The sequence below is a fragment of the Podarcis bocagei genome (assembly GCF_964188305.1).
Source record: "Podarcis bocagei genome assembly, chromosome: 2".
Lineage (NCBI taxonomy): Eukaryota > Metazoa > Chordata > Lepidosauria > Squamata > Lacertidae > Podarcis > Podarcis bocagei.
In genome coordinates, this window is record NC_138126.1 from 59,771,244 (window position 1) to 59,789,694 (window position 18,451).

Below are 18,451 nucleotides of genomic sequence, written 5' to 3' on the forward strand. Positions count from 1 at the left end.
AATATTCATTCAGCAGTTTTCACAAAAGCCCCGTATGTAGGTGATTTTTTCTCCCAGTGTTGTCAGCTGTGAGAAACCCTTAAGGAGCTACCATAAACTGTGATTGGCAAACTCAGTAACTCAGAAAGTGCAATGGTGTGCTGTCATGAGCCCTCTAAATGAACGTCCGCCTTTACTTTTTACTCCTGAGAGGCAGTGAGGAATGAGGCCAGGCACACTCTCACTCTCTCCATCCTTAGCCATTAGCTACTGGCAATGCAAAGCCAGCAAGTGAAAAATGTTCACAAGAACTTCGCAGCTGCAGCTCTTGGAAAGCTTCCAGAGACAGAAGTATACTGGCATAATGCCAAACACAGAACTGTTATTTGCAGCAGGATCTGTGTAATAAATAATTCTCCGTCTTTTATATACTTGCCGGCATGCAAACACACGCTCTGGGGAGGCAATCCTGATAGACAACAACCCATTAGAAGTGTGGGGTCTGTAAGAGCACAAATTATCACCTGGGTGGGGTTGTTTTTTAAGAGAGAGAGGATACAAGTCTGTACTGAAAATACATCCCCTTCTACAGTCTAGAGTTAGCCCCTATCAATCTATATGAAGGATGTACTTTCCTATCCAAAGCATGGCTGTCCACCTTGTTCTCTTTTTGCTGTGGGTGAAGAGTGGTTCTCTGTTACTGTCCAGAGAACGTCTGTGCACTATGGAATATTGATTTGTTCCACAAATGAAACAGGTCCTCGGGGTTTTCTCTTGTGCATTCCTTCTCCACTCACTACTATCATGTCCCCCATTTCCTTGAAGTGTGAAGCTTCATGGGAGAAGTAGCTTTCAAATTCAGTAACATTCAAAAATGAAGCCAAATGGCACACCAGAAATTTTGTCCAGGTGAGTATTGTTATTCCTCTCTTGCAAAAGGACAATAACAAAGGGAGTCCCACGTGCAAAGTTACAGTTCAATTCATGCAAGAAACTGAGCCATCTTGCCTCAAAGCTCATTGCCTCCTAAGCACAGCCCTTCATACTCCAGTCACCAAGTGCTTAATCTGCCGCTTTTCTCCTTTGCGTTATGGTCCTGCTCACTTTACCAGTGCTCCTGGGTGCACAGTTGAATCAGAAGGCATTGCCTATGTGTTTGCATGTCTGTGTATACATCAACACATGGTGAATGCAGTTTGGACAGTTGTTGCTGCTAGTCTGTCTGCCTACTGGATTACAGTGTGCTCCACTTATATTCTTCCTGCTTTGTTCAATAAGCCTGGGAATGGATGAGGAGAAAGGACACTTTCTAAAGGAAACACAGAGTTCCCAGTCCCATGTCTGCCTCATAAGACTCGTGCAAGGTTGAGGTGCATATCTGCATATAAAAAGTAGTGGTGGGCTTGATCCTTCCCGACAACTACTCTCGCCTGCCTCCTAAGACCACTGAAAGGAGAGAGATTTGGCGACTGGGTGTGGATAGAGGGAGCAGATGAAGGAGTAAACATCTCCTCTTCCTTTTGATTCTCTTTTGTAAATGCCCAGCGCTCGCATTATTATTAACAACTGCTAACACATGTTTGGGAAAACTCGGATGCGCCGTGCTAACTTGTAGTTCTTTCCATCCTCAGTCCATTGCTCTTTAGGGTTAGAGTCAGAAATAATTATTTGTGGTGAAACAGTTAAAGCCAATGTAGGAAGCAGTAAATGTACTGTAGGGAAAGCATACAAAGAAGGAACCTCAGAATGATTGTTCAAAATGAGCATAGCAAGTTGATTGGCTGGACTAGTCTCAATGAAAAAGATTTAGGCCTGCATAAAGTGGCACATTATATAAGTGACTTGCGCTGTGTATACATCTTTCATTTGTAGACAGCCATGGCTCATCCTTGTATCTTTCTATTTTGTTTATTTGGGGATGCACTTGCTCCTTAGGGAGAACCTAACACAAGCGAGTTAAGGATAGGGATGGGAGATATTCAATTCAGTTCCCATTTAAAGGCAAACCTACCTAATTTTGCAGTGCAGTTCTCCAGCCAAGTAATGTGTGCAAAAAGGTACGTATTAGAGAAAAAGTGGGTCCATAAATACATAGATTAGTGAAAATATCACAAAATGCATTCTATTTTGGGAAACTGCTTTGCAAAAATGTAGGCAAAATTGCATACAAAAATATATATGTATTAGAAATTTGCACTAAAATGCTGATAAATTTTCATTGGCACTTGGGGGGCGGGATCTCAAACAGATGTGGAAATGTGGAGACCCGAACTCAAGATTTGAAAAATGAGAAACTGAAATTGACACATTCGCCCATCTCTAGTCAGAGTTAGTTTCATTTAGGAGGCAGGAATATTATTCTCAAAGACAAAAAAAGTCATGCTTCTTTGACTACAGTGTTGTATCATTCATAATGCCTGTATCCCAGAAACCTAAATTGCATTAGCTTGTAATGGAAGCCAGTGTGGTATAAATACAATCAGACATCATTATCCAGTATTGTGGCTTCATGGGGAGCTATGTGCTTTACAGCCAGAGGGCTTCATCTTCCATCTAGACTCTTATGTAGCCCTTGACCTTAAGAAGGTTGCCCACCACTGCTCTAGAGAGAGCTGCTACTACTGGAAATGCCACTAGGATTAATAGAGGCATTAGTTGTATCACCTTTGAATCCTAAGTTTCCCACTGTGGGATCTCATTACATACATGAAGGAGTCATATTTATTTAGCTGTGTTTAAAAAGAGACCAAAGAAACCAGAGTTAAATGAAGCTGTGACCAAATGTAGATAAAATGATGGATAAGAAGAAAACCTATTTCTAGAACTGCACAGGTGAAACTGCAGTCCCCCATACCCGTTTTCCAAAGCTGTATATAAAACTATAACCATCCTGATTACCAAAGTTTCCATTTTTGTCGAACAGTACCTGTTTATAAACAGAAGCTTTTTTTTTCTTACGAGAGCTGTAAAGCTTCTGTAGAGGCCATATTGAAAATCAGAATAAAGGACAGTTCTGGAACGTCACAATAATAGATGAGCTTGAAGGAAAGAAGGCCTTCTTTTGCCACAGTCTTTCTAAACCTAAAGGAGTTCAAGCGAGTATCATGGTTAATTAAGCTACCTTCCCTACAGCAACCTTCTCCAACCTGATACCCTCCAAAGGTTTTAGACTACAACTCCCAACAACCCCAGCCAGCATGGAGGGCACCGGGTTGGGGAATTAAAGGAATTTACTTAAACAACTGAATTCTTAGAATAGCAGCGCAATTGCTACACAAATCCAGAAGAGAAGCAGCCACAGTATTCATAGAGTTCTTCTTGTTTCAGATGGTGATGGGTGGCATCAGTCAATCTGTGAATGCCACAGATTTTTATATGGTCATTAAATTCCCCAGACTGCCTACTATTCCTTCATAGATCAGCCCCACATTATTTAATAGTCTTCTAATATTCTTGAGAGGCACTATAATAGCAGTGTGGGAAACCCAAATGCCACCTTTATTGAGCACAGTGCCATCTAATTTATCTGTAAGCCACTTGGGGGGAAAGGCAGGAGATAAATAATGATTACAATCTGTATCCACTTGTGTTCCAAATTGAGCCCAAGTCATACAGAACAGCGTATGAGTATCTTCGATATGAAGATCTGTTTTTAAGATATTTTGGGTTTTTACACGTATCCTTTTCCACACTTACTTCCTCCTCCTCACATCCCCACGTTTAAATGCATTTGTACAAATAGATTTCAAGTGCACACAAGTACTGATGTCTCACACAGCCTTGCTCATGGACAGGACAAATATCTTTACAGGAATCCCCCACCACTCCTATCTCAAACATGTATGCAGACAGTATTGAAAGTGTTCTCTTAGGCACAACAGCAACATGACTGGGTAACAGCCTCACCTACGTTGCACACAAAGTCATGATTATAGCAGTTCTGAGAGGAAGAAAACTGACAGTAACTTTTTCATCCTTCCAAACGACAAATCTTTTCATCGTAATCCCAGAGAATATTGCAAAGACCTCAGCCAGTCGGATAACAACACTGAATTCCTGGAAAACTTTATCGCCCTCATGGAAAAGGTGACGCCTGACTCCAAGCAATGTAAGTACCCCCGGGGCATGCAGTGGAGACTCAGCCTTCTTTCAAGAAACACTCAGCACTGTTTGGGTGAGAGAACTAAGGAAAAACCCAGAAGCAAAAGTGTGCTTCTGCTTTAAAAGATATACATTTAAATGTTGTTGCTTTTTAAAAATGGAGCAAAGTTTATGTTTGCCAAAAAAATAAAAATTATTTGGATCAGGGGGGGGACATTTGGCTCTCCAGATGTTGCTGAACCACAACTCCCATCAGCCCTAGCAAGAATGGCCAATGTCCAGGGAACATGGGAGCAGTAATTCAGCAACACCTGGAGGGGCAAAGTTTTCCCACACCTGATTTAGATAGAGTGCACCCTATGAAGAAAGAACTGGGGTGGGTTACTATTCTCTGGCGAAGGTTGTAGTATCAGTTCTCTGGTGTCATGAAAGGAGGATGCAAATGATGAATGAAACCCGTAAGTTCACAATGAAATACTGGGCATATCCAGTTGGAAGCAAACTCCATTGAATTCTATGGGGCTTATTCCCAGGAAAGGGTGTGTCAGATTGCAAGCACAGTCACTGAGTAATGCAGTTTGTCAAGCATAAATGTGACCATCAACAGGTACTCTAGTTGTGATCTGGTTTGAACCAGGTCATATTCCATATAAGGCTGGTGCTCTCTGATTCTAATGTTAGTAGCACACATTTCACAAAAGTACCTCATGTATAAAACCGGTCTGTTCCTGAGACAAATCCCCAACCAAGGCAGACAAATCCATTTCCAGGGATAGCATAAAAACAGTGAGACTGCATTGCAAGAAAACAGCCTGCTATTAAACATCAGTTAAATTTTCTAGTGATAACACAATTCAGCACTGAAAATAAGGTAAGAAGCCTATGGACTATCACTCCCCTCTGTGTATGAATTTATTTATTTTTAAGTCTTTCACCTAAAGTATCCTTAGTTTGGTGACAACAACCTCTAGAAGTCCCCTTCCAATCCTGCCTATAATTGAAATGCCACATTTAAGCTTTTGTTTCTTTGCTGTACTCAGCGTGATTGAGAAATAGAAGCAGTCTCAAAGTCCATGCCCACATGGCAGAGAACTATGTGGCTTAGGTGGCAGACATCTGTGGCAATCGCATGAAACAAAAGAGGGCCAGGAAAGGCTCAGAGTCTTTTCCAATAGGGCAACTGGGAAGGAAATGTGCCCTGCATAATAGCAGCGCTAAGAGATGCTCTAAGATGGAGTGGAGGATGGGAAAACTGTTGCCCCACAGATGTTTGTTGGACTTCAACTCCCATCAGCCTCAGCAATGCTCAAGGATTATGGGAGCTGTAATTTGAAGGACCCGCAGGTTCTCCATCATACATTACCTAGACTTTCTCTGCCAGTGGTGCCCACCTCTATTAAGTCAAGTAAATGGGGACATAGACCTACCATGTGGTGGCAGCAGTAATGTGGAGAATTATGCCAGGGGCTGCCTGTCCCACCAGGACAACTTAGGTAAGAGAGTTCTAACTTGAGAGACATCAGCAGAGCTGGAAAAGGTTACCAGCAGAGTCGGTAAGACTTCCAGGATTGGGAGGAGAGTCATTGACAACATTGCAAAACTAGCATAACACTAGAAAGTACTGGGATGCACTAGTAGAGCTGGTCATGTACTCTAAGGTTTATTACTTTTGTGAACATATATAACTTAATATACATAGCCAACTAATCAAGTTATAAGGATCACACAGCAACCTCTGCAGGGCATTCTAACCAGTGAGCATTGAAAGGGTCCACTGCACACCTTGGAGTATCCTTGTTTTCCGATGCAGTTTAAGTTGCTGCTGAAACAAGTGAAAAGGTGGCTATGCAAGGAGAGAGGGGAAAGGCAAGCAAGAGTAGAAGGCAAAGAGGATTCTTCACCATCGTACTTTAAAATGGAGTGGAGCCCTCCTCGGGGGATATTCAATAAGCAAGACTCTGGATTGGAAACATTTCTCTCTTTCTCTTTCAAGGTGATAACTTCCTCCTTCACAACCTCATCCTGGACACAGGAATCACCCAACAGCTGGTGGAAAGAGTGTGGAAGGACCAAGACCTTAACACGTAAATACAATTTAATTTTATTGCTCTTTCAGACACTGGGAGCATTTTGGTGCCCCAACAAGAGTATTTTCCAGCTGGGAAGAAAGTAGATATATGGCAGTGTTCACCCTGAAACTCTCTTCTGAGAAGCTAGCAGGCCTATACAATTGGTCAGTTCTGGAGAAGGGATAAAAGGAAACCCAACTAATATATAACTCTACACGATACAGACCTAGTAATCTTAGATTTTTGAAAATAGGATTAGCTTTAAGAACAAGCTTAAAGTGGACTTAAGTCTTCCTGCGTTAAGAGGGCTAGGCAAGGTTTTAAGTGGAAAAAGCCTCAGCTGAAAGATTCAGCTTTCCATTCAGTATAAAACCAGTGAAAACTAGTTTAGTTTATCAAAGCTAGAGGGTAAATTTAAAACCAGTTAAAGTTGAAGACAAGTTAAAATTTTATCCAAGCTAAACTGCAAGTCACAACTTAAAACTACATGGTAACTTGCCCATTTAGAGGTTCTTTCAGTTCAGTATAAAATCAGGTAAAAGTTTTTCATTTTCAAAAGTTTGTCCACTCCCATTCCCAGGGGGCAATACTAACCTAAATGCACACATACCCTTTTATTATTTATTAATTTTCTATACCGCCCTTCACCTGGAGATCTCAGGGAGGTTCACAACATAAACATACAATATGATTGGTGCTTTTTTCTGGGGGTACTAAAGGGTATGGACACTTTTTTTTTTTCAAATATAACAACTTCATGGTGAGTACCGGCACCATATTTTCTTGTAAAAATGCACTGAAGATAATACAAAATGAAAACAAAGGGAGGAAAACACAAACCATACCTACCACAGTTATAATAATCAACACACAGGCTAAAGGTGCAGTGCAAAGACAAATTGGTGAGAAGCCAAACTTTGGCATATTGCTTGAGGTTGTAACTTTCTATCTCTGCCTTTCTATAGGTATAGCCTCTTAGCTGTGTTTGTTGCCACAGATGGTGGTATCACCCGCGTCTTCCCTAACAAGTAAGTGACAAGTGTTTGTCGCATCATCTGTAGCTGAAGAGAATGTGTTTAGCATTTAGTGGCCCCAATCTACCATAATCTAGAGTTAGTAATGATTAAGGATACACTCTGTAATGAGTATGGGTTGCTCGTGCGTAAGTTGCTGCCTCTCCTGGCTATGCTGCCTGGTTAAACCTTTCTGTCTGGACAGCCCTTCACTTCGTGGCTGCCTCAGTCGCTAGCAGAATCCGTCAGTGGGCGTTTCTTAAACCTTTTCCAACATAAAAGTTGTTTGACGCCAAGTCTCCTCCTACTCTCCCTGCACGGAAGTCTTCTGCGCAGGGAGGGCGTGGGTAGCGGAGGACCCGTGCTCTCCCCGCTGGTGTCCGGTGAAGAGTCCTGGAGCCCTCTCGCCGATTCCCCCATCTGCCCCCCTTTATCCCTGGTGTTGCCTGATTTGCTTCCCCATCTGTTGAGCTGCCTCTCTCCCTGCTGGGCCCTTCTCCAGCATCATTTGAGAGCTTTCCCTCCGCCTCTAGCTCCAATGTCAGTTCCCTGACACACTCCTAACCACATCTACTCAGAAGTAAGTCCTGTTGACTGAAGTGAAGCTTACTCCCAGGTAACTACAGTTACATTGCAGCCCAAGTCCCAGTGAAACTAATGCAACAATTTAATTACTTCCTTAAGGGTGCAAATGTTCATGTGTTGTCATATCTATATGAAACATGTTTTATGCATTTTTATCTCTGTCAAGCTACACTGAAAAAAATATTTTAGAAGTATTTTATGTACATTTTATTGCACTTGTCCTCTTAAACATTTCTAATATCCGAATTGATTTGATTTTGATATGATTGATTATACAGTATTTCTATGTCATTTTTAATTCAACTGAATCCCAAGGCAGCCTTCAAACAATAACAAAACATCACAAATACAGCATAAATCATACCGAATAATTAACAAATTTACAGTGAAACAGTTATAATCTATAAAACACTGTTAACAAATCAAGAAACTAAAAAATAAGCTAAACATCACAATTAAAGCAAAAGTCATAGGATTAACAAATCAATGCAGCGCTTATAATCCATAAAACACTATTAACAACATTAACAAAATAGCAACCAAAAGATGAACTAAGCGCTGTGAAGTTCATGCACGCAGACACTCCAAACCCTCTGTTCATCTTATTAAAATACACAAATGCATAATGCCCATGGCAGCAACTCCCTTCTGAAGGTTCCTTGGGCTGAAGGTGGAGCCACACAGGTGAAACCAGCCCCCCCCCCCCCGCCCGCGAACAGAGTCTTTCTCCCCTCATAGTTCTTCCTCTTAAAACAGCTCCCTTATGAAGGCTCCTTGGGCTGGAGGGTGGGGCAAGGCAGATGGGAAAAGCCATAACTGTTGGCATTGTTAGGTTTCCAAAAATTACTGTTGAGGTAGACAGAATACTAATGGTACCACATTACTTTGGGCATCCAGCAAATCCATTCCTTGATATGTTCTTTTAAGGTGTTGAATGACCTTCTTTTTAGCAAAAGGAGCAAAAGGTAATGTCAAAGTGTACCCACTAACAACTTTGCAGCCTGTGTCACTGAAGGACACTTCTGGTTAATAAGACCCTCACAACACTTTTCCTGACGACAAAATAGATTTGTATTCCCAACTACCTCCTTCAGGGGGAAATTATTAGTAGTAATTTACTGGGTTCAGGTGCCCTTGATGCTCAAAGGAATATAGGCGGACAACTATTAAGTTTTAATCATCGCTGTGATTCTGTGACCCTTGTGGTTTTAGAGGTTTCTGAAAGCGTGTAATTATCTTTAAAGGCTGACAGTAGACAATGAATTGTGCCCGCGTAACTTGTGAGTCACTAAACCAAATGCAGCTTGAAAGGAGCCTGGTAGACTTCCTGATCCTCTGTTTGCCTGGGGCTGCAAAAAGGGTGGGGTTGCCAAGCACTTGTCTCTGTGCAAAATGAAAACTGTACCACAGCCACAGTAAATAGCTGGTAGTCTTAATAAAAGAACATTTATGGCTCAATACCATCCTATATTTCAGAGGTGAAATATATTATTTGTTTATATATGATGATCCATCTCTACAATTCTGTGTATATGTATGTATAATGAACATTTGGACTTTCTCAGCTATCACCTCCCTGTCTCTAAGACTGGTTGTGAAAGTATAAATGTTCATAGTACATATTATTGATGGGTTTTTTTAAAAAGGCCAATATTTTATTTGCGGCTATATGGAAAATGAAATCTCTGCCGAAAGCATGTGACATTCTGTGGGGCTGGTTGATTTTATTAAAGAGCTGCTGAAGACTGGGAAGAAGACCGGGAGCCCTTCAACGCCAGTTTCTATCGGAGAAGCCTGGATAACAAAGGCCACATCTTTAAGACCCCTTACAGGGATTGTAAGTATGCCCTACACAGTGCTCCAAGTGGGTGGGACTGGTTTGCCCTGCCCTCCGCTTTGATAGCCTTTATAAGCATGGAACTACAGGAATTGGCACCAGACATCTGGCTGCAGGGTGTGAGGCAATAAATTCTGCTTAAAGGCTTACTACAAGGACAGTGATAGTAATATGTAGTATTTACATAGTCTTGATCAAGCCACGGTTCCTGAAGCTTTGTAATAAGTGACAGGCAAAGAACCCCATCATGCCTCCAAGTCCGTAATTTATAGCTTCTGATCTGAGGTTTCTTGCACCATAAGGGACCTGCCACTTTGCATTCACAAACTCCACTGAGGACAAGGGATAATGTAATAAAGCGGTTCACTGCTTGCTGCATATGCTGTGGCTACCATTTCATATTATATGCAGCGGGTAATTGCTTAAGCATAAAAGTGTTCTCGTCATAGATTACTAATTAGAATGTTAATAAAATAAAAAAGTAAGGGACAGCCTTTCATTTTGTCACCACAAGGAAGCAGGGAGAGGGCACTGGCAGGAAGTCAGCCCTGCATGGAACCATAAAGCATTGCCACCCAAGCCAGAGTGCTTTGCAGCAGTTATGCTGCCTGTGCCATCCACAGACTGGCAGGTCCTTTTTCTTCTTCTTCCCCCTATAGTCAACTACCGAGGGCTGGAACTGGAAAACAACACAGTTGGGATCCTTGTCAGCACAGCAGTTGAGCTCAACTTTGGTGAGAGGCACCTGAAACCAGCAGGTAAGAATGACGGGGCGTTTGCCTGTATCTTTGTCTCTGAAATGTCTCTCCTGTCTTCAGGCCTTCTGGTCTACATCAGTTGCAGCTGTGAAGCCTCCCACAGCCTCTCTAGCAGTCTACATAAATACCAGCTCATAGTCTTCAGTCAGGCTGCAAAAACACTTGGATTTCTTTGGGCTATTGGGTTGACAAACCCCTCCACTGGGCTGAAGGCTCATGTGGCCTTTGTGTAATCCTTCATGCTGTCACAGTTGCTTTGTACACGTTAGCAGCTAAGTAGTTTTTGTTTCTCAGTTCTGAATGAAGCTGGTTTTAGGAAAAATGCAGTACTTAATAAGAAACAACAGAACAGCTGAGTTAGATGCACACCGTTCATTTAAAGCACATGACTTCCGCCAAATAATCCTGGGAACTGTAGCTCTGTGCCAGGTAAACTACGGTTCCTATGGTTCTTTAGGGGGAGCCATGAACTTTAAATGTGTGGTGTCTATGCAGCCCAGGTGTTTAGACAAAAAGAAGAAGACAACATTTTTCTAACCTAAATATCTCTTTTGTTTTCCCTTTCCAGTGGTTGGAGTGAAACTTGACCTGGAGGCATGGGCAGAAAAATTTAAAGTCCTTGCAAGTAACCGAACAGAAAGGGATCAGCTGGGGACACGAAGAGTAGGTGGTGAAAAATATGTTCCTGGAAAAGGATCTGAGATTTTGCATATAACATGGTTGGAGCTGAGGAGCACTTGCAAGTCCACTTTGCATCCCCAGTGCTGTTCTAACACTGCAGCAGAGCAGTCACCCTCGCCACTGACATGCCAGGTTTAGGGGTACTCTCATTTTGACTCAAGAAAATCACCATTTTATAGTTCAAATCAGGAAAAATAAATACAGTTAATGGACAAAAGAACAAAGATTCACAAAATATTTTGGGCTATGCATTCCCCTGCATCCCCCCAGAAAAAAGCACTACCCAGAGTTTATATATCTATATCTATGTATTTATCTTACTGTTCCTGAAAGAAGTGGTTTATCATGCTACTTCATAACACTACTTTGCCCCTCCAGTTCACTTTGAGGATCCTGCATGCTTAAAACATTAAGATGCTAAAATTAGAGACACTTTAATATATCTGGGGAAGATATTCCATAAAGAAGGGCCCACCAATAAAACAAAGACATTTCTGGTAACTACCAACCTAGTTTCTAAAAGGTGAGGCTCCCAAAACTGGGGTCTCAGAGGAAGTTAAAGAACAGTAAGGTTCATATGAGAAACGGCGGTCTATTAGATCTACTGACCTAAAGTCATTTAGAGCTTTGTAGGACAAAGACAAGACAGCACACTGAATTGTGCCTGAAAACAAGTGAAGACAATAAGGGATGGAGAAAAGATAGTGGAAGACCCCAAAGAGATAAGAAAGATTTTTCAGAAATATTATAAAGAATTATATAGAAAAGAGAAAGAGACAGATAATAGAAGAATATTTGGAAAAATACCAATTGCAACAGATTACGGAAGATGAAAGAGAACAATTAAATCAGACAATTACAGAACAAGAAATTCGGAAAACAATAAAAAAAATGAAAATGGGAAAGGCTCCGGGGCCAGATGGCATTTCATCTAGATATTATAAAACATTATGTGACCAAATAGTTCCAGTGTTATGTGAGGTCATGAATAACATCTTAAAAGAAGGAAAAATCCCAGCCACGTGGAAGGAAGCTTACATTACCCTGATCCCAAAAAAAGATGCAGATGGCTTAGAAGTTAAAAACTACAGACCCATCTCCTTGTTAAATAACGACTACAAAATATTTGCTGATGTATTGGCGGAAAGATTAAAAAGACTTTTAAATGGGAAAATTCACAAAGAACAAGCAGGCTTTCTTCCAGGAAGACAACTGAAAGATAATGTAAGAAATGTCATAGACATTATTGAATATTTAGAGAACAGGATAGACAAGCAAGCGGCATTGATATTTATTGATGCCGAAAAAGCATTCGATAACATCTCCTGGAGATTTATGAAAGAAAATCTAAAAGCAATGGGAGTTGGAGAAGGGTTTGGAAAAGGAATTGAAGCCATATATCAAGATCAAAAAGCCAAACTCATAATAAATAGCAATATATCGGAACCTTTTGATATCGCTAAAGGGACTAGACAGGGTTGCCCCCTGACTCCCCTGTTATTCATAACAGTATTAGAGGTTTTTAACAAGAGGCTAAGAGAAGCATCAGAAGTTAAAGGGATCAAGGTAGGCAGTAAAGAGTACAAAAGTAAAGCATTCGCGGATGATCTAGTGTTAACATTAGAAGAGCCAAAGAAGAGTTTACAAGAAGCCTTACAGAGACTAGAAGAATTCAGCAGGGTGGCGGGACTCAAACTTAACAAGAATAAGACCAAAATGCTGACAAAGAACATGACCAAGGAAGAGATAGAGGAACTACAACAAAGATCTGGAATTACAGCAGTTAAGAAAGTTAAATACTTAGGAGTATGGATTACAACAAAAAATATAAACTTATACAAAGACAATTATGAGGCAACATGGAGGGGTATTAAAAAGGACCTAGAAATATGGGATAGATTAAAGTTGTCATTCTTGGGGAGAATAGCCGTGATTAAAATGAATGTTTTGCCCAGAATGTTATTTCTATTCCAAACTATTCCAGTAATTAAAGGGCTAAAACAACTTAAAGAATGGCAAAAAACATTAGTAAGATTCATCTGGCAGGGGGAAAAACCGAGAATAAAAATGAAAATCTTGGTGGATAAAAAAGAAAGAGGAGGCTTTTCCCTGCCAGAACTGAGTCTATACTACGAAGCGGCATGTTTAACATGGGTGAAAGACTGGATAAAATTAGAAAACACCGATCTCTTAGACTTAGAAGGTTTTGATAATAGGTACGGGAGGCACTCGTACCTATGGTATGAGAAGGTGAAAGTTCACAGGGGTTTTCTAAACCATATAATCAGAGGATCAATATTTCAAGTTTGGGAAAGAAATAAAGACCTATTGGAAAGGAAAACCCCTTGGTGGATTTCACCAATAGAAGTTTTAACTATCAAAAAAGTCAATATGGAAGGGGGAAAAGCTACTTATGAAGAACTAATCAAAAAGACAGATCACGATATAAAACTCAAACTGTATGAGGAGGTAGAGAATTTATTTACAGGGTGGTTACAGTATCACCAAGTTAATGATCTGCTAAAAGAAGATAAAAGGAAAAAGGGATTCGAGGATAAGAAATCTAAATTCAATATTGATATTCTAGAAGGTAAAAATAAATTATTATCAAAAATATATGCTTTATTATTGGATTGGTATACGAAAGACGAAGAGATAAAGGAAGCTATCGTTAAATGGGCTATTGATTTCGGCCATAATATCGATTTTGATGCGTGGCAAGAACTATGGAATATAAACATGAAATTTACGGCTTGTACTGCTTTAAAGGAGAATGATCTACAGATGGCATCTAACGCCGGTAAAGCTAGCAAGGATGTATAGAACAAAAAATAAGAAATGTTGGAAGTGTGGAGAGGTAGAGGGTGACCTCTACCATATGTGGTGGACGTGTAGTAAAGTGAAGGGCTTTTGGGAACTAATCTATAACAAACTCAAAAAAATCTTTAAATATACTTTCCCAAAAAGACCTGAAGCTTTTCTACTGGGATTGATTGGAAAGGAAATTGGAAAAAAGATAAAAACCTCTTTTTATATGCCACGACAGCAGCCAGAAATATGTTAGCTCAGAATTCGAAAACAGACATAATACCGAATATAATGGACTGGCAGGTTAAAATGATGGACTACGCAGAACTGGCCAGACTATCAGGAAAATTAAGAGATCAGGACGAGCAGAAGTTTCAAGAAAATTGGAGTAAATATTTGATGTATATAAGAAACAATTGTAACTCTTTGAAGACACTGGTAGGGTTGGAATAACTCTTACAGCGTGTAGTTGATAATAAGATATATAGAGTACGTGATATTAGAACTTTATTTGATACTTACCAAAGAAATGGAGGGAAGTCAGAGGCATGATAGAGCCTAAGTTAAATATGTAACCTATATATGTGTAATTTATGAATGTATGTACGTGTACTGAAAATCAATAAAAATTTAATTTGCAAAAAGAAAAAGAAAACAAGTGAAGACCACCAAAGTATAGTCCAAGCAGTGAATCCCATTGCCAGTCCATGTTAGTGTTTTTTCTGCTGCTGCTGCTTCTTGCTGGCACGTTTCACTTCTATTCCTTAGAACGATTTTTAAACCACTTTTAAGACGACTTTTTAACTAGTTACATTTTCTCCCACTATGGATCTCGACGTGAACAATCCATGCGCTGTTATTACTGTTCTCAGCAGGAGTGGCTACAATCCTGCAAAACTGGTCTGGCACCCTTCTTCCCCGCCCTCCTCCCCTGCCCCTCCCCACCTTGGATGGACAGAAGCAGATATGTGAGAATCGATTATTACACTCCATTTTACTCCGACTGGACAGTCATCATAATTCCCCACGTACAGTACACTGCAACAATCTAAACATTACCAGAGTATAGATAAATGTTGCCAAAGCTGTCTCTATTCTCATTTCCTCACAATTCCCTTCTGACTGTAGAACCTGTTCCTCTTGTGATTAGGAAGGGTGTGGATGTGGGATTTAAGTAATTCAGTTTTGAGATGTGTTTCAAATTCTCTTGGTGTCACTGCCTTTCTTCTTTCATTTCCAGTGTGACCCTTCCACAGGCTGCGAGATGGACTGTGAGGCTAATTACAAGGTAAACATGGAGGAAACAGATGGAAAATAACTGGGCCTTTTTGCTGATTGTTACATAGCGACTCTTAATGCTTATTGTAGTGTATCCTTAGCTGCTTCCTAAACCAGAAAACTGTCAGAAATCCTGATGTGGGGTGAAGCAGTCGCCTTGGGTGGCATAAGCCAAAGAGTCAACACCCTCATGGGCACCACCTCCAGTGGATAAATCGTGCCATCAATGGCATCAGTTTGACAAGATCTTGCCTCGGGTGGCAAAATAGGGAGCTCTGTGCATGTGTGTGTGTGTATACACATACACATACCAAGCTTTGTTTCCACCACCTTTATTCCCTTGCTCTTAGACTACCCTGATCCTTAAACACATTGTGAGCTCCATAAATGTTTATAGAATGACAAGGAATGCTCATTTACGGTTGCCTTTGCTCATTATAGAGACAATCAGGCATGTAGACTAATGTTTAAACCAGAATTTAGAAGCCACTGCAAAACACAAAGTATTGTTCAATCTTTCAGGACCTCCTTTGTGTTCTCATCGATGATGGGGGTTTTCTGGTACTTTCCAACCAGGAGGATTACTGGTTCCAGGTAAGCTGTGCTTTTTCTATAGCAGGGGTAGAGAACCTCCAGTCCACAGGCCAAATTAGGCCCAACAAGGGTAACAATTTAGCTCATCGTTTCCCCCAAATCACACCTACTTGTCACACACCCAATGTCATATGCAACGTAAGGTGTGGGGCAGATAGAAATGCATATATGAACAATGTAGAGTTTGGCAAGCAAGGCTTGTTTTCAGCGCCAGCCGCTAGGTAAAGGAATGCTTGCTAACAAGCCCACTGAAATCAGTTGCACTACAGAATTCCTTGCTGGGGGTACCATAGGGCAGCCAATCCCTGGGATTTGCTATAAGCACTGATCAGCTCATATTCCTTTGTATCACTAGCTTGAATGCAAGTGGCTCAAAGCAAACCCACAAAGGGGAGTAATTACTTTGGGTCCTCTAACATCATTATGATATCAGACAATTGACACATGGAGGACCCCAGTTGCCAACATGCATGTTCAGAAGCTTCCTACATGTTTAGCAGAGTTTATACATTGCTCCCATTTCTAATGGACTGGTAGCATTACTGCTAATGCTCACAAGTATTTTTGCAGCACCCAACCAATCCCATACACATTATCGAAATGCCAGCCAATACTTTTTTTACATTTAATCCAGATTTCAAAGGCTAATAGCCACAATGGCTATGTTCTACCTCCATTTAAAAAGAAAAAGAAAGAAAACCAAATAGAAGTAGGCATTGTCCTTCCCAAGGAAAGCATAAATTTCCATTTCTCCCATTGTTAAGCATGGTGACTTGGTATAAACACATACACATATAGAGATACACGGTGGGAAAGACAGTGGAGGTGAGGGAGGAATGATTAAGAAGAAGGACAAAAAACTACACGGCTAAGATGCATTCCATCAAGCTCTGCCCACTGGTTTGGAGAGCAATACTAACAAATATAGTGATGGGGGGCGGGGAGGAATGCATGGAAGCTGAAGCACCAAATTTGCACACAGAAAAATCTGATCATTACCCATCTGCAATAAAAGGTCCCTGTCTGGAAGCAGCCATGGTTGGAAAATGCATAATCAGCTGGATACAGCTTAAACGAATTATTTCATCCTTTTTTCCCTTTTCCAGGTAGGGAAGTTCTTCAGTGAGGTCGACGCTCACTTGATGTCTGCTCTCTACAACAACTCGTTCTTCACACGGAAAGAATCCTACGACTTCCAGTCTGTCTGCGCTCCAGAACCTCCGAGCAATACGGGAGGCGCTCCGCGTGGGGTGTACGTGGTGAGTGGGGGCTCCCATGCCATGAAGACTTACCTGAAGGTTTCAGCATTGTGCATACAAGTGGGGATTTGCTTTATAGGTGGAATTATGTAAGCACAGTAACTACAGTATACTTAAGGCAAAGAGAAGAATTGTCAGCTGTATCAATGCAGTGTTTAGGAAGGATGAGGATTGTTGAATTTTTAAATTAGGTTAACATTACTGTTTGTGATACACTGGTGTATAAACAAGAATTTTGTGTGAGTACTGAAATATGGCTGATACCAGGAATTCCAATACACACACAAAAATTGTAGCCTACATTGTAATTGGTGGTGGCTTGAATATTCTCCACACCTGGTGGGTGTGGCATATTAGAGCCATCACATCAAGTGGCCTTTCAAGCAACTTCCCACACGGTGGCTCAAAGGTAAGAACTGGCCTTGGTCTGTCAGTGATGCAGAGCGTGGATAATCCAAACAATGTCTGCCTGCTATCTAGCAACACTTTGCCCTTCTTTTTCCCATACGTTTTGTACAGTTGCATCAGAGTGCAGATGGAGTTGTTTTAAATTGGTAATTTGTCACCATTTCTTCTTGTAAAGTCTTTTCATTTTCTTCTATTTATGGGCCACAAGAGAGGTCTGATAGTTTACTAACCACAATGAGTCACTGAGATGTTTCCAAGCCCCTGATCTTTGTCTAGTACTAGTAAGATCAGTGCTAGTTATCTCAAAAATTGTATTATGAGAAAAGTGTTGCCAGGCAAGGCCATCTAATCACAATTTTTGCATGCCTGGGTGTGCTTGCTGTGCTCATGAGTAGGGCTGCTCTGGCTCTTTGTGAACCTTGTCTTCTCTGCATCATGAATCAATGGGTCCCTCTGTAGAATTATTTGTGTATTCTCTATCAGTGGCAAAGCACCATTAGATGCAGATAAATGTGGTCAAAAGGTTGGGTTTTTCAAAACATTACAGAATCCTGCCTCTGGGCTTCATGTTTGATCCTTAGCATGTGAAAAGCTGCTACAGCACATTGAGCTTGAGCTAACAGTGGTATTTTTCTGTTAACAACCACATTTCCCTTATCCCTTTATGTCCAGCCAACAATGGCAGATTTCCTGAACCTGGCCTGGTGGACCTCAGCAGCTGCATGGTAAGCCTTTCTGGATAAGCTCTTATAGCAGGACAGGAATGTCACACATTGGGCCACTCTGCACTGCACATAACAGTGAGAGAACATACATCAAGAAGGATCTGGTAGAATAGTTCTAGGGTTGTCAACATTTCAACAAGTTCTGCAAAGATCTAAGGCAAAACCCATTTAGGTGGTCTGTAGAATGGTTGCAGAACTATTACAAATAATCTGTACTATCCCACTGTACTTCGATTTGTTTTTCCCATGACAGAAATTGCTGCCATCTTAGCCTGAGCTGGATTATCAAACATAATTTTCATTATTTGACTTTTTACCTACCGGATAAATGAGCCATTTTCAGCAGCTAGGGCCCC

General features: G+C 40.9%; 1 protein-coding gene and 1 long non-coding RNA gene across 6 annotated transcripts in view; one reads left to right on the forward strand and one right to left on the reverse strand.

Moving 5' to 3' along the window:
• CACNA2D2 (calcium voltage-gated channel auxiliary subunit alpha2delta 2) overlaps positions 1-18,451 on the forward strand; it is a 553,469-nt gene that overhangs the window by 520,879 nt on the left and 14,139 nt on the right. For all 5 annotated transcript variants that reach the window (XR_014003634.1, XM_081177654.1, XM_081177655.1 and 2 more), the window contains 10 exons: positions 3,990-4,087; positions 6,074-6,164; positions 7,115-7,177; positions 9,481-9,584; positions 10,244-10,342; positions 10,911-11,005; positions 15,072-15,119; positions 15,632-15,703; positions 16,810-16,962; positions 18,043-18,095. Coding sequence is in view for 4 of the 5 variants with exons in the window: in XM_081177654.1 (XP_081033780.1) it covers positions 3,990-4,087; positions 6,074-6,164; positions 7,115-7,177; positions 9,481-9,584; positions 10,244-10,342; positions 10,911-11,005; positions 15,072-15,119; positions 15,632-15,703; positions 16,810-16,962; positions 18,043-18,095 (876 nt within the window). In the remaining variant the exon portion in view is untranslated. The remainder of the gene's footprint in view (positions 1-3,989; positions 4,088-6,073; positions 6,165-7,114; positions 7,178-9,480; positions 9,585-10,243; positions 10,343-10,910; positions 11,006-15,071; positions 15,120-15,631; positions 15,704-16,809; positions 16,963-18,042; positions 18,096-18,451) is intronic.
• LOC308577849 overlaps positions 1-18,451 on the reverse strand; it is a 58,468-nt gene that overhangs the window by 18,209 nt on the left and 21,808 nt on the right. The gene's annotated exons all lie outside the window — the stretch shown is intronic.